This window comes from Nesoenas mayeri (genome assembly GCF_963082525.1).
Source record: "Nesoenas mayeri genome assembly, chromosome: 6".
NCBI classification, from domain to species: domain Eukaryota; kingdom Metazoa; phylum Chordata; class Aves; order Columbiformes; family Columbidae; genus Nesoenas; species Nesoenas mayeri.
In genome coordinates this window covers 20,400,676-20,417,552 of record NC_137545.1, presented here as the reverse complement: position 1 = coordinate 20,417,552, position 16,877 = coordinate 20,400,676, and the positions used below count along the sequence as shown (strand labels likewise).

At 40.0% G+C, this 16,877-nt stretch overlaps 1 protein-coding gene across 2 annotated transcripts in view; it reads left to right on the top strand.

Annotated features, from left to right (window-relative positions):
• Positions 1 to 385: 385 nt before the first annotated feature.
• AGPS (alkylglycerone phosphate synthase) overlaps positions 386 to 16,877 on the top strand; it is a 53,307-nt gene continuing 36,815 nt past the window's right edge. For both annotated transcript variants that reach the window (XM_080347142.1, XM_080347141.1), the window contains exons 1-3: positions 386 to 618; positions 10,319 to 10,408; positions 14,000 to 14,090. In XM_080347142.1, the coding sequence (XP_080203268.1) occupies positions 425 to 618; positions 10,319 to 10,408; positions 14,000 to 14,090 (375 nt within the window). In that variant the 5' untranslated portion in view covers positions 386 to 424. The remainder of the gene's footprint in view (positions 619 to 10,318; positions 10,409 to 13,999; positions 14,091 to 16,877) is intronic.

The window sequence follows — 16,877 nt, the reverse complement described above, 5'->3', positions numbered from 1 at the left end:
TTAGGCAACCCTCAGCTGTAAAGAATATGCACCTTTGTGTTCTCTCAAATCTGCTTCGAGATCTAGAGGCGATAATTACACCACAAGACGTGAGAAATCTCCAATAAACCCTTTTCTGTCTCCCGTTTCGTCACGTAAGCACGGAACCGCCGGGGCAGGCTGTGCCGGCGGGCGGCTCGGCGGCTCATGGAAAACAGGCCACGGCTCCGGAGCGCCGGCGCTCGCCGCCCGCTGCCGGTGAGCACGGGCAGCCCACAGGCCGGGTCCCGCTGCCCTGCGCTGCCCGCGCTCCCGTCCGCTGCCCCGGGGCGGGGCGGGAGGCGGTGCACGCCGGGACGGCCCATATGAGGGGAGCGCCGGGAGGTGCCATCCGCCTGCCCGACCTCTCACCCGGCGGCGATCAGCGGCACAACACGGAAGTGCGATGGCGGCCTCGGCGGAGGAGGCAGCGGGAAGCGGCGGCGGCTCCCCGTCCTCCGCCCGGCGGCGGCTGCGCATCATCTCCGGGCACCTGCGGGGCTCGCCGCGGGCCCCTGGGCGGGAAGCGCTCTCCCCGAGCCCCTGCAAGGCGCAGGGCGGCTCCGCCGCGCCGGCTTCCGGCTCCATCCCGAAAAAGCGGTGGGTGCGGGCGGGGGTCCCCGCGGCGCAGCGGGCCCCGGGCTGTGGCGGAGGGTCCGTGCCAGGCTGGGCGGGCTCCCGGGGCGGCCGGCTGCCGGTGCGGGTCTGCGCGGGGCAGCCTGAGCCGCGGATAGCGGTGTCGCTGCCGCCCGGTGCGGGCGTGGGCTGGCGGGGCCGGGGGAGGCCCGGCGGGGCTGCGGGGCGGGAGGCGGGAGAGCCCAAACGCGGGTGGAGTGCTGAAGCGGCTCGCCGCTGTAGGGGCCGGGTGAAACCGAAGGAACGTGGTTTTTAGCGTCTTACTTGTGTCTGTAGGGAGGTTATGTTAAAATGGGAAGTCACTCGCAGTCACCTCAACAACTGGAGCGGAGGTTCAGTATTTGTGAAATGCTTTGAGGCTGCACGTGTCACAAGCGAAGTTTGCGTGTGTCTGTCAGTCCTCTGTTCACAGACACGTGAAACTTCCGCTTATGTGAATGCTGCCAAAAATGTATGTGTAGATTAGGCTCTAACCCAAGTGTCAGAGAAGTTAATAGTTTTAACCATGTCAACTACCTTTTCTTTTTCTTATGTAGTAGTAAGGAATCTCAGGTCTCCTGAGACCATGGGAAGACAAGTAGTCAAGTTGTCTAGTTCAAAGTTGTTTCACTGGCTATCGGATTTATTCTAGTAATTGATTTTTAAATGCCACAGTTATAATACCATGATATGAGATTGACTTGTATTTGTTTTGTGATTTCCCCATTATTGAGTGTGGATTTTCTACATATGCATTGGCTTGATATCCTGTAGGAGCATGTTCAGTTTTAAGTTGTAGACAACCTGCTGCTCTCCATTGAGCTGTGTGTGGAGGCAGTAAAGTGGCAGATAGGGCAGGCAGTGGGTGAGAGAGTTGTTATGCAGCCCATGGTTTGCTCTCAACTCTTTTAAGAAGAAAGCGAGGGACTGTCTGAATTATTCTAACAGGACATTTGTGGCCCAAGGCCATAAGCTGAGCTTGCCTGCTTTCGGAGGGTTAGGATGTCATGGGCATGTAGTCAAATGTTAGCAACTCTGAAAGCCTTTAGTTCTTATCACTGAGGGGCATTTGATGCTCTTGCAGGAGATCTGTCAAACAGTGCTGCTCACTGAGACAAATGGGTCTTTCAGAAGTTGTTACCTTCCATATTGAGATTTCCTTTGGTTTGAACATATGAGGAAATTGCTGTTCCTGAAAAAAAAAACAGTTTAGCTGGTATTTAGGGATTTATTTTAGATTGGTTATTGCTTAATTTCTGCAGCCACTTATTTAATCTTTGAAAAGCAGGAAAAACAGGCTTTCGTGAAGATGCACGTGACATGAGCGATAACCTTCTCTGTGGAAACACAGGCATGGCGAACTTGACACCTGTATTTTTACAAGATATTGACATTGCTCTCTGTTGTGATTTAACCTGAGCTAGGAATACAACCATGATAGCAGCTCACTCACCCCCTTCCCCCACATTGGGGAGAGAATCAAAAGAGAAGGGAGAAACTTGGATTGAGTTAAACACAGATTAATAAAATAACAAAATACTAAGACACTACTAGTAAATATATGTATAAAATAGAGATAAAAGGCAATTAAGGCAATTCCCCGCCAACTCTGTCCACACTGAGCAGCCAGTCCCAGGAAGTGATACCCCAGTCCTGAATAGCGGATCCAAAAGAGAGGAAAAATGCAGAAAAGCCTAGAGACCTCTGCAAAATGGCAAAAGGGTGAACTAAATGTCCTAACTGAGACTTCCACACCTGTGCCCCAGAGAGAGAGGGAGAGAGCAGAAGAGCCAGCCGGGAGGTCCTGAATCTTCTTAAATAATTAGCATGGTGCTAATGGGATGAAATACTCTTACTGATAAGTATGAGTGTCAGTCAAGCTTTGCCCTATCTCTGCCCCCCTTCCTCGATGCCTCACACCTGTGGGCAGAGCACTCAGAGTGTCCTTGGCTCTCATGGCAGAGCAATTAAAAACATTAGCTCTGTGCTGGGGTGTTCTCTTTTTTTTTTTAAACTAAGTCCAAATAATGACGGTGCTAGCTATGGAAAAGAAAGGTTCCTAACTGCATGAAGAAAATGAACTCATTTTCAGTCAAACCAGCACACTGGGGGTTGCTACAGGATCATAGGACCAGAATGGATTTCTATTTTTGCTCTAAATAATTTTTATTCTTAATCCAGAGGATTGTTTTGAAGAGTTTATGGTCAAAATGATAAAACTGCTGGATACTTGGCTTTGGGAGTGTAAGGGAGCTCCTGGAAAGCTTGATGCACACTGCAGGTACAACTGTCTTGATGTACATAGAGCCCACCCATTTTTTTTGTGTAGGAACAACAACAACAAAAACAATTAAGAAAGCTATATCTGTCTTAAGGTTCCCTCTGATCACCTTAGACGTGTTTGAAACATGTTTGCAATGTTGCACGTGAAAGTGCTGATAGTGAAATGTAGCTTGGATATGAGGATCTAGGTAGAGTTTGTGTTTGATGGTAATACTCAAGTCTTGAAGTGAGTGATGGGAGAGGAAGACAATTCTTCTGCCTTGCTGATTTGCAGGCAGCAAGTGATGAACTCTTGAGTCCTGCTCAAGTGACTTCCACTTAATCTGGAGCTGCTTGATCTATTTGTGAGACCTAGAAGGCTCATTGAAAAATCTGGTAGAAATAACTGGCCTGTTGTTGGGTACATTGATACTGTATGGCTTTTTATCAGCAATATTAGGACAATCCAAACCAAGGTGCTTTTTTCTTGCAGCCTTCTTTATGATGGTTCAGATTTTCTGCCTCTTTTGAACTATAAGGTTAATTTTTCCTGGCAAAGCTGCAACCAAAACTACTTTAAACAAAATTTTCATTCATCATACCTATTGCATCTTCCCTGCAGTGCTTGAAATGGTGTCAAAGCTTCAGATGCTATTGTGTCAGATTTAGGTGCACTCTCGTGATGTTGCATTGCTTCTGCAAAGTAGACTTCCTATGGCAAGAATAAAACAAACCAAAACACATTTGTGGTACTTTAGATGTATATCTTTGATCACAGATTTTTTTTTCTGCTGTTTATCCAATAGTCACTAGAGAGTGACCTGCAGAAACATGGCTTTCTTGATAGTTCAAAGACCAAACTGTTAAGGATCTTATCCAGATATCCATCACCTGTGAGGGGAGGAAGGAGAGTATGTGGTATTGACTCATAGTCTGTGAGTGTTTATCTAAATGTTCCTGTTTCCAAATAAAAATGTCTCTGGAGGCTAAACAATGTAATTGGAAATTGATGTGTTTGAAGATTGTAATATGCTTCCTACTTTTTTAAAATGAGTATTATGGAGATGGGAAAATGTCTATAAAAAGACAAGCAACTCTATACTTACCTGAGTGTCCTGTTGTGGGAAATCTCAGGTGCTGTAAGAGTGGAGAGATTTTATATCTTGGTGACATTCCTGGCTTGAATTTTGTATTTTAATGTAGTGTTGCAGTGGAATATGGGGATCATAGTTGCACAATGTGTGTTGAAGACTTAACAAGATTATAGGTGTGCTGAAAAACTTACTAAAAAATTAGGAGGAAGATAACTCCTCCTTGAAATTACTTTTTCCTGAACTTTTTGGTTATGCTGTTGACTGGTTATTTTTAGTAAGCTTGGTTTGGTGGTGAGATTTGAGTTAAAAACTTATGAGCAGGTATTTTGAGGATTAAGTGTTCAACTTGCACTGCTTTGAAAACAGTAGGATTCTAAAGCTCCCCAGGACGCAGTTGTACTGGAGTAACTGTTCTGTCTGCTGGGAAGTGAGAGTGCCTCAGAGGTGGAGTGTGCACTGATCTTAATCTTGCCATAATAGCTTGTATTATAACTTATTCAAATCAAACCATAAACAGTTTGGCCCTTGTTAAAAGGGAATATTGATTGAGTGTAACTAAATGTTGATTCAGTAGCTTGTAGGCTTAAAATTTTTGTCATGGAGCAAGAGAAAGCAGCACAGGATTTCTTTTTTTGTTGTTTTTTTTTTTGTGGAGAAGCTTTCCTGTGAGATGAAGAGAGGCTTGTGGATCTTTTAATTACTGTGGGCACACTGTTCTCCAGGGTATGAGTGTATAGACAGCCACCTGCTTTGTGTCAAGTTCACACCCAGGTTGCTCAGGGTGATGTGTTAATCTCTCCTTAACTTCATACAGACTCTTGCAGTTCTTGCTGTGGTTGCTGGTCACAATTAGGACTTTATTAAACAGCAACATGAATTAACTCCTTAAAGAGTTGATACTATTTGAATTTAACAAATAATATTGAAGAGGCTTTGTATCTTCCCACCAATACTCAGAACAATATTTTATAATAAACACTTAACTCTTTAGACAGTGTCTAAAGCAACAGTTGGCACTAAGCTGAATCCTGGTATATCTGACTTCTGAGCTTAAGGTGGTGGAAACTTGGGGCAAAGAAAGAAAGGGCTGGTGCCACTGGAGAGTCTGAACAGAAGATTAAGAGCCTATTGCATTGAGGAAGGTGTGGCAGTTCACAGGTGGCTTTGTGATTGTATCAAAGCACTTAATTACTAATCAAGGCTAATTCTTGAAGTGGAGAAACAGATAAAGTAAGAAGATTCTCATATGGAAACATTAACCTGATAAAAGGAGGTGTCATCATCTGAAGGCAAATGTGACTTCATATGCAACAGCAATTGCTATCTGGCATCTTGCTCCAAGCAGTTGAATGTCAGGGAGATGAAATGTAAGAATTTAAGTGGGAGAATATGTATTGTTAGGTTATTTGATACCAAGTAAACTAAACTGGATATATTAATTGGTTAAATTTTATTAGGAAAAATCCCAGATGCAAGGTGGAAGTGTGAAATATGTTTAGTATGTAAAGTACAATATGGATTATTATATGAAAGCAAGTAGCAGCTTACAGCAAAAACTGATTGAATTTTGTAGATTGACTTCTTGAGATCTGGACTGTTATGTACAGGAAAATGAATGTGTGTATATATAACTATTTATTTAAATTTGATTTGTTTATTTAGACTGAATAAACTATTGATGCAATAGACTAATTACTTGAACTTTCTACAAGCTACTTTGAGCTGGAGTGAAGTAAGAACATCTGTAGTGTAACAGGTTGCAGCCCACTAGACTTTCTTTAAATGTTACTATACCTCTTAGTAGAGAACAAATAATGTGAAGTGTTAAAAATCAATTGTAGGCTGAATGTCATGGACAAGCATAATGCCTCTGTAGTGTTGTTATATCCAAAATAGAGCTGTTGTGTGCAAGTCTTCAGGTTTGATAGAGGCCCTAAAATTTTCTTCAGCAGTTATCCGATGTATTTGTTACATAGCATGTTAAAAAAAAGGGCACACTGTGCTTTTGAGTACCTAAACCTTTGAAGTCTTATGTCTAAAATCTTGGGTCTGCAATTGCTGCTCACTGTAGACTTAAACTGTAAACATGAGCACAGGTTTGTGTTGCTATATCAGATATTCAGCAGACAGAATAGCAACTGAATCAGGTCTATGTGCAGCTGCAGGGGCTTAGCTGAAGGTGTGGGCTACAGAACCTGTATGTGTCTAAGGTTATAAAACAGATGTTGTGTGACTTCAGACTTGAGATTATATTTGTCTGCTGGAGGGAAGAATTATAAGAATGACAAACACAGCAGATACTTCCTGCCTGCAGCACAGTGGTCTTCTCTGGATAAATGATGCTTTCACAAAGCAGCTCTTGAGGTGATTCCTTGGGCTACAATCTGTTTCCTAATTTCCAGGAACCTGATACTAATCTACTACTGGCTTCAAAAACACTCTGGCATGGTATGCTTTACTTGGTTGAAAAGTGTGACTGTAAACCCAAGCAGAGGAGGCTGTTCCAGATGAGAGGGAGAGTGACCTTCTGGTATCACCTGCGGAAAGGGTTCTGAATTTCCTGCTGGTGCTCTGAGATGGTAACCAAAAATCCAGCTGAGGTGGATGGTGAGGAGTTACTGTTTGCGTAGTGTCTTGTAATGCCTCAGCACCATAATACTGCCTCAGTTGTACTGCACCCATGTACTGAGTTTTGCAAGAACTTTGCAACCTGCAAGGCTTTTTTTGCATTGTTACATTAGGCAAATAGTGGTGCTTTAGCCCATGTGGTAGCCCTTAAAACTGCTATTTTAAATAATTTCCATGAATGTGCTGGTTCTTGGATTGTGGAACAGGAGTGTCTGTGAGTATTTTATGTATATTTTGTTTCAATGCTGAGCATCAGCTGGTGATTGAATTGAAAATGCAGGTGGTTGCTAGGAAATCGATGTGAGCATGTTGGCTTTGCTCCACCTGACTCACATTGATTCTGTCTGGGTTGGACTGCACTTTCATAATCTATGAATACATCAAACTGTCATTTGTGCTTTGGGTAAATTAGCCTATGTCAGTTTTGTGTATGAAGTACCAGATCTTCAGATTATTTTGGAGGAGGAGGAAGTTATGTTGATATTTATGTGCTTAGATGGTATGTTTGTGTAGTGAAGCAATTCTCTAAGTCACATGATGCTAGTGTTTGGAGTTCATTCATTACTTGGTTCTGATATTTCATTGAACATAATCTCATAACTTCATCATAAAGAAAGAAGCTTTGTGTTTACTTCTGGTGTTAAAATATCAACATGCTTTAGACCTTGGAGAATAAAAGGATCTGTTTGTGATACTTTTTGTTTTGCAGTATAGAACTCTTTTTCAACTGGCAACTGTGTTTATGGTGTGTGTAGATGTTTGATACACACTTGTGGTGTGAATTTGAAACTACTGAAAAGTGTTATCCATGGTATAATTTCCATCTGGGTTGAACTTCAGATGCTGAGCCTGGATACCTGTGGGAGACCCTGTCCTTGTTCTTCAGTTTTCTAGGGAGATGCAGAACTTTTTCAGCCAATGATCACTGTGCTTCTCACTGAAACATCAGATTTGGAGAGTGCTGGCAGGTAGAGTTTTGTTGAAATAGAACAGGACCAGAGGCCTCTCCCTGCCCAGCTGTGTGTCGGGATGCCTTGGGAGCATTAGTTCATTAGTTCAGCTGGGGGGTGTGGGGCCACCCCCCAAGCTGGGCATGCTGCCACCTCACGAGCTTCTGCCCAGTTTGTTTACATTTTGTTGAGGGGTTTACCTGTCACAAGATACAATACTGCCCATTATGTGAGGATGGGGGAAATCTCCTTTGTTATGAGGTAGCTGAGGTGTTTTAGAACCAGCTGTTCCACAAATGTGGGAACTGTTCTATTTGATTTTAATTTATTTATTACCACAACAATAAGAGCTATGTCGTCTGGCAGAATAAACCTCTGTGTACTTGTTTTATTCAGGGACATTTCAATCTGAGAGTAAACCCTGAAGAATTGAAACTCTTAACCTCTGTTCTGTATTTTAAAGCCTGGTGAAATCAACAGGTAGTTTAACACCAACCTAGGAAAGCAGCCCTGAGAAGAGACAAACACTGGGAATGCAGTCAGCTTAGGAGAAAGGCCTTGTATCTGGACCTTTGTTCAGTGCCTTAATTAGTCGTACATGCCCTGGATTTTGTGGGAAGAATCTATATGTACTGACATTAGTACTAATGGTACTTTAAAGCTGTGTTTTATCAGTTAATCTCATGTCATGGGTTCCTTTAGAGCTGGTCTTTTGTCTTTGAGTGTCTCCAGCTTTGCAGCTCGTTTCTGGAGCGGGTTCCATGTATCACACTTGGCATGTTCATTGCGGCTCTGCCTTGCAAGGGGACTTACCTCTCTAGGGGGGAAGCTGATTAGAAAAAATATCACTTGTTAATATCGAGTCTATTCAGATTTTACAGGATTTGACAAACTATAGAGGTCAGGTATGTAGAAATACTGTGTTTAGTCAGCAGAGGGAGAAGTCTTGCCTTGAGGAGGACACAACGATGGGGATTTGAGGGGAACATTTAGTTTAAAAAATAAGATAAATGTCACTTGAGTTGGCCAGTTCTGTGTCAGCCTGTTCTCAGCTAGGAACAGCTTGACTGCGTGTGACTTAGTGTCTTTGTGGAGTTTCTTATAAATACATACAATATTTATAAATATACATGTATAGAATATAGGAATACATGTGAAAATAGGCAAGAGTGCATAACATGTATTGAAGACACTTTTTCATAATCTGTCATGTCAGTGGAATAGCACAAGTCATTCCTATGCCGTTGAACAGGACTCCATACGTGCACTTTGAGTGAATACTACATGTGTGAAGACTTAGTCCATGGAGAGGGGTGGCAGCCAGAGAGGCTTCTGGATCCGGACAGCTGCCTGATCAAACAGTTTAATTTTGGCTGAAATTTTAGAAAGTGTTGCTCAGTATGGAAGAACAACGTAGTCTGGCTGTTCACAAAACTGTAGTAATTACTAGAGTACTCAAACTGCTCTATAAAGTGTGCTGGAAGTGCTAAATTTGTTGAAGGCTTGTTGAAATGTCTGGTTCAAACAATTGTAATGAAATACATGTCTGTGCTTGTGTGGTTTTTTTCCCCATTTGATTAAAACCTTGTGTATGGGCAGTTTGAAGAAAAATGAATTTTGATTAAGCCAAGTCTATTTCATTACAACATTGACAGTCTGTTAGCAGCCTATGTTATTATCATCTTCATAATGAAAGCCTTTGGTAATCAGTTATCACCCCGTTATCTTGTATGTAACGCTGGATTTATAACTGACTTCAGGCAGTGTTTTCTCTTAATTGCAAGGTCTTTTTGAAATGGTCACCCGATCATCATCTTACTTAACTAATACAGTGAAAGAGTAAGAGTCACATTCACTGGATATAGTGGAATGAGGTAAATAATCTATTTACAGACTTTAAGATGTCTTTTTAGGAACTAAAATTCAGATTTTTGGTTAGTACTTCATTTCTAATGTAAATAAATAGCAAACTTTGGAGCAAAGTTAGATTAATGTGTAATTACTTTCTGTATCAAAGTTTTAAATATGTTTATACTGCTAGATTTTTGACTTCATCATAACTAAGATCCTATGTTTTGGTATGGTTGTGCTTAAGGTATTTCAATTTTATCGTTATATTTTGGTGGTTATGATTTGTTTTGTTTCTTTTTTTAATAGTCTTATGATGGCATGGTTTGAGAGCACATTCAGGTTGTATTGGGTATGTTATTCCTGCAGTTCTTGGGGATTTTTACTTTCCAAAATATATTTTCAATATATTCTTATATTCTTTCAATATTTTCTTTGAGTGCCTCATGAAGGGAATATTATTAAGAGTGCAGCGGAATTACAGTAATGATGTCAAACAACTAAAATTTTTAATTATTCTCTTGAAAGTGGAAAAAAATGCCTAATGTCTTTTTAATTCTGACAATATTTAGCTATTTGTGTTTTAGTATTTGTGTAGATTTAAAAACAATCATCTTTCAAACATCGTTCTTGCTAATTTCAGCATATCACCATACAGTGTGCATTGACTTAAGATGGTTGTTTTTCTAAAGTATCTTGTCTTTCCAGTCTTAGGATGTGATCTGAAGGAGACATGATTGGTTGCAGAATGACTTTTAGCTCTAAGATATGCACTGCTGATATGTACTTGATTTCTTTAATTGCTGTCTGATAAGACTTTTTTTTTCCCAAAGCCATGTAACTACAGATCATTCTAGGCTCACAATATGCTAACATTCTCACATATCTTTTTCTCCCTTTAAGGCAAGAACTTCTGAAGTGGAATGGCTGGGGATATAATGACTCCAAATTCATTTTCAATAAGAAGGGTCAAGCAGAATTCACAGGAAAAAGGCAAGTTGAAAATTTATATACCTGAAGTGTGTTTGTGTGTTGGTTTATTTTTTTTTTGAAAAAAGTTAATCCAAAGAAGACAAAAAACTTGCTTTATCTCATAAAATAGGTTATTTGTTGTTCTGCATTTAACGGGTTTACTGAATTTTATGCACAGTAATCTAATGTGGCAAAACAGACTGTGTGGCTTATTGGAAGGTTTATTAAAAGTATTACAAAGACAAATTAATGCAAGTGTTTTCTGTAACTAGATACACTCTCTGCATTAAACTTCCGTTGGAGAAAGGAATTGGGCTGAGAATCTGCACCGTATTCTACAGCTTTAGATAACATTGAGCAGGCCAAAGCAGTTTTGCCAGTTTTGAGAATCTTTTGAGCATCAACAAGTTGCTTTATTAAACTTCCAATTTGTGTTTTAGGTTTCTTAACTGTTGTGCATGGGCATAAGTTGTTCTCTGAGCTTAAAAATAAAAACTGGTCTTCAGTTGTATGTTCTGTAGTAGCAATACTTCTGATTTGTTACCTGCTAGCTCTCTGTACAGCAATAAATACTTTTTTGAGGAAAAGACATTAAAATTAAGTCTACTTGGGGATCTCTAACTTTTTTCCAGTGTAATTTAAGCCTGTCACTTGACATCTTACTGTTTTTTTTCTGCCTCAGTGGAAAGTAGTCTTGCAGTTTCTTCACTGGTTTTAAGAAAGTACACTTTTTGTAAGAGTAAAGAAAAGGAATGGAAGTAAGTTTGAAACAATACTGTCCTTAAGAAAAATTCTTTCCTGGTCTTTGTGTAAACTAGCAGGAGCTAGTTTGAGTCAAAGCTTCAAAAGCCTAATTTATGTTGAATACTTTAATCCTTAATTTCTTAATTTTCAGGCCCAGAGTTCACTGTGTAATATTTAGGGAGATCTTGATGTCTCTCTTTCTGCTAGGATTCTGACTCTTGTCACTTTGCTCATTCTTTCATCTGATATTTTTAGTTTATCTGGGGTAGGTTATGCTGCACAGAAAATACATGCAGTGTGCTTTGGAAGAAGTTTAAGGGCTGGACTTAGATTATTTTTTTTCAGGAGAAAGTATATTAAGGCTGCTGTTTGAGTACCAGTTGCTGTTCTAGAATGGGAGGGAATGGTGTTTTCCTCCATTGGCGTTCTCTCTCTAACTCCTGGATAATATTAGAAATGTCCTGTTGGGTACCACCAATGTAGTTTCTATGGAATACTTTGTCACAGTAGCAAAGGAGAGTCAAGTGAAAATAGGAGAATAGGCATCTGCAAAAATATGGTAAATACCTTGTCCTTTTAGTATCTACCTAAAGATCTGTTGATAAATTTGTCTAATAGGTTTCAAGTCTGTCTTCCTCTATAGCATCCTCTGGCACAAGTTGCAGGTTGCTGTTGTGTCAAGTGCTTGTGTTTTAAACCAAGTATCCCTTACTGTGTTGCAGGGTTAGGTTAATGCCAGTTCTTAAGCCCATCTACTGCTTTATTGATTATACAAGATTCAGTCATATCCTCTCTTCTCCTTTCTCTCCGTGCTGGGGAATCCTGGGCTCTTTAGCCTCTATCAGGACCCTTGGTCTTTATAGTTGCTGTTCTCTGAACCTTCTAGCTCCACTGCGTCTTTCTGGAGATACAGGGACAAAAACAGTGTGCAACACTCAAGGTGTTGGTACCTAAGAGTTCCACAGAGCTGCAAAAAGAGTTGAATTGTCTTCTTTTGTATGCCTGCCTGGTTGGTGCATAACACTGGCTGCTGTTGTATGTTGTCAATGAAGATGCCATGATTTTTCCTATACTAACTACCAGTCTCATTCTGCAAAGTATGCAGGTAATTTTTTTTTTACTCTTGGAATTATCTACATCTTCCTTCTTTGTCTGCTTGGGTTTAAGGTACTGAGTTCCATCCTATCAGTGTAGTATCTGTTTACCCAAAAGAGCTTAGTATTATTCACCTGGTTGGAAAGACCATCCAGATCACTGATGAAAACTTGATGTAAAACAGTACCAGTATGTGGCAAGTTGCACTCCTGAGCCTGTCTTGGACAGTGATCAAGAAACCTTGCCCTTTGCTTCTTGACTTTCTTATCCTTCAGCCTGTAGGAGAACCTTTTCTTTAGTACTATACAAATGTATTATCTCAAATAGCTTTTAGGGTTGCATATAGCTGCGGAGGTATAAAGGAGTGTGAAACTTAATGTTACTTATATCTCCTTTATTCACGGACAGTTTTTACACACTGATAGAATTCCAAGGGTTAGTTAAACAGGATTTCCCTTTTTGAAAGTCATATTGACTTTCCCAAGAGACCATGCTTTTCTGTATATCAAGTGATCTTTTTTTATTATAGACTCTACCATCTCACCAGAGAGAAATGATTCTTGCTAGTCTAGAAAAGAAAGCACACCAAGCTGACTTGAGTGTCTCTGTACCTTTGCAAATGCAAACTTTCATGGCTTATTGCACTTTCCTTTTTGTAGAATTCACTTAACTGTTTCATGTGGACATAATGAAACAATAACAGCTGTCACAAGGAAGAACAACTGAATGCTGTCTTGCAAGCTGAAGAGTCTAGCTTGAGTTGAGATAGGGTTATAGCCTTTTATCTGTAGCAGTAGTGTAGGGTTTGTTTGCCATAGAACTGGGAGGTGGTTGACATGAGGAAACAAAAGGAATTGATCTTTCTGTGTAATAGGTGACTTAGTTGTAGAGGTGGTTGCAACAGCTCTGAGAACAGGGTCATAACTGAATTAACAGTGATTGAATAATCTCAGAAGGAAGACCCATGAGGTTTAATGCAGTGACCCAGGTATGAACTATAGTAAGAATTCTCAGCTGCTGAAAGTTCTTAATACCAAAGAAAGGTCCTTTTTCTGTTTTCTTTGGAGAATGCTTGTGCATATATAAACATACACAAGGTGTGTATATGTATACACTTAATAACAATAGATTATCCCTGGTTTGTGTCCTCAGCCCTCTTTGTTTTCACGTGTGGTACACATATTCACCAACAGCTCCCTTGTCTGTAAGTCTTCATCTGTCATATGGCTAAACTCTTGCCAAAGAGTGTGCAATAGAAATAAATTCATGTTGTCTGATGGATTCTGATACATTCTGATGAGGGCAGAACCTTCAACACTGTGTTTCCTCTTAACATGTAGGGTGTATTGAGCTGTGTCTGTGTGTCCGAGACTGTTGCTGTTCACATTGCATCATGTCCTTACACACTTATCCTCTACCTGTAACTGCCATATAAACTGTGACACTGCTTTCTGTCCTATTGAAAAGGAGAGACCTTTCTTAGAAGTAAAGACTGGGGGGGTGGGATATCTGAAAAGCCTTATGCCACAATTCCCAAAGATCATGAAGGTAAATAATACCCAAGATATTAACAATTCATTTTGTGTGGAGTACATAACAATAAAATACAATGAAATGTGCAGCTGTGTGAAAACAAAATCTGCAGAAGCTTTGCAGGCTTGTAGTAAAGAATTTGGTTTAAAATTTAAGTATTTGTGCATACATAAAATCAAAAGTGTATCTGACATACAGTCTTTTAATTTAAAATGACCCTGTGTAATATTGACTTTTCAGGTACAGATTAGGTGGTATGGTATTACCAACTTTTAAGGAATGGATAGAAAAAACCTTTGGAGCAAGTCTGGAGCACAGAACTACCTCTAGAGTAAGTAAATAGCTGAAACAGTTCCTTTGAACATTAGTCTTGGTGGTAATCAAGACCACATTGTTAAAGATGATTCAGCTGTTGTCCTGAAAGTCACCTTGCATGTTATTGAAATATACTGTATTAATATTAATACACAGTTTTTGAAAAAAGTGTTCCACATGAAATGTTTGCCTTAGCATGACTTGTGGTTCCAGGTTAACTGGTAGTGCTTTTGTTGGAATCAAAGTCTCCAATACCAGGAGGTGTTTTTGTCCTTGTTTGTAGGTTGCTTTTCAAGATGTGGAAACAGTTAGCCTAGAGGGAATTGTTTATGCAACTTGAGCAGTGTTCATGATAACAAAGACAGAAGGTTCAGTGAAGTTAAACTGTGCTGTATTTTGAGTGTATTTAATTATACCCAAAGCCTTTTTCTTCAGTCTTCCCAGTCGAGACGTACTTTAATTTACTATGAGTTGCACAGTCTCCATCTGCCAAGATATTTTGGAAAAAACTCATCTTGATGTGTTTTCCTTGACCAGGATTGCTCTGAACTGTCAGCTGCTTTAATTTGCTGTGACCAGAGGTCTTGAGAGACATTATTCCCTTTCTACATGTAGAGGAAATAATAGAACTAAGAGTTAGGATGAGAGTGGATTCTTGAATGGTGTCTTGGTTTCACAGCATATCTTGCAAAACAGGTTTTAAGGATATCTGCCAGCAACGTTGAATGCTTTCCTGTTGTGTTGTGCCCCTCTGGTTCTGACATTCTTGTTGCAATCTGAAACAGGCTGACTGCCTTGACACAAATAGGACTCTTTACAGTCTCCAGTGTGTATCTGGACTTCTCATAGCTATTCTCAACTACTGCTGTAGGTCTCCCATTTTCATGTCTCTGTCATGGTTCCTAGTTATCTTTCCAGTTGTTATGCTATACTGGTCCTTCACCTTCTATCGTCTGAGCATGAAGGAACTTGAGTATTGGAAAGGCAGTAGGAGAAAGATCTCCTGGACCATTTGTCTTTCTAGCTCATCATTTCCTGCTTCTGTTCTATAAGACTGGAAGATTCCCTGTTCCACGTGTTTTCATTTGTTTGTTTGCCTTTTTCCTGCTATAATTAGTAACAGTAAATGTACCTGCTTCTGTGATGCTCTAGGCCTGGTGTTTTTTTCCTTTTTCAGACAAGAATCCCCAAAGATAACAGTCTAGACCTAGTTCACATGGGCTTACTGTCTAGCCTTTCAGTGCACAGTCTTAAAATATTACAATACCATAAAAATAAATAAAGGTATATTTTTGCTTGGCATTGTATGTAGGATTTATATGGACAATATTAACTCTTTAGTCTTTTGTTTTCAAAGATGAAAACAAAAGGATTAAAATGCTTATGGAAGAGAGATAAAAATCAAGATACTTAAAGCTACCTGGAAGGAATTGTCATAGTACTTTGTTCCTCTTATGGACAAAAAAGATCTTCAGGCACTTGATGTTCAACTTGAAATGATTGTTCTGTCTATGGAAATCCATGAGGAAACCGAAGTTTAAAATAGAAAATGTAAGCACAGCTAGCAGGATTTTTTAAGTGGCTTAAAGATCTTATTTGGTACCTGTTTCTTTGTTTCTCATGTTTCCTGATTTCTGTCAGAGCTCTGGTATTTGGGTTAGCAAGAAGGACTGTGTGAATGTATACTAATAGCAGAATAGTAAGAGCTGAGAGCAGCATTCCAGGACCTGAGTTCCTCTGTGCTTGTTGTGACTGACCCCTACAATCTTGGTCTCAGCAGTAGTGTACTCCTCACCTAAGCAACACTTGATCTCAACTTATGTGTTTGTAGGTGACAAAGTGAATATGTTGGAGGGAAAAGTCTTTCTCAGATGTCTGACACCTTATTTCAAGAAGTGTAATGTTATCCTTAAAGCAAGTCAGAACAGCACTTACCCTCTTCCAGAAGTCGAATCATTGTTGAAACTATATTTTCACTAGGCCATGTCTCCCATATGAAAACTTCAAAACAAACACTTGGCTATCATTTTGAACTTCTAAATGTTAGCTAACAGTCATGAACATCCCATGTAGATATTGCTTTCAGAATTATTAATGTAAGTACTCTTAATTTCTATATAACCTTACATAGTTTCTTGTAGGGTGGACAGGCAGGCAAGTTCCAACACCATGGGTGTTTTAACTGCCTGAAAACTTTACTGTTGAAGGTTAAAACTTCCCTTCTTTGGCTCTTATTACTTTGAGAGTCAAACCCATTCAGAATAGGCTGCTGCTGTGGTGGCAGATGGGAGACTGTTGATCTCTATTTCCTTTGCTGTTAGTCTGGTAACTGGTGCTAATCCTCTAAGCTTGTATCTTAGAGATGCATGTTGGCAAAAAGTATCAACTGTTCTGGAGGTTATGTAGAACAAAGATAGGCAAAACTCTGTTCCAGGAAATAAAAGCTGAATGGATGTGTATACTTTTTTTTTTTTGTAGAAGACTGAAACTTCAGAAGGTGAAAGAAAAATGAATTCAGTATTGCTATTTGCTCTTTGTAATTTCCAAGAAGTGTAGGCTAGGCTGGTCAAAGAAATGTTTTTTGACTATGTGAAACACTATACAAAATACTTTTTGCTGTAAGCAACCTCGTCCTGGCATCATTAGGCAGCCTGTAGTCTTTCCTAATGGCTTTATAACAAAATTGCAAGAATGTTCTTCTATTTGAGTTGAAGATTATTTCTGTTAGTTTGTCAGTAAGGTTTTCATGACAGATTTAAAAGCACTGGACTGTTCTAACTAACTTTTGTGCAACTCCTAATTT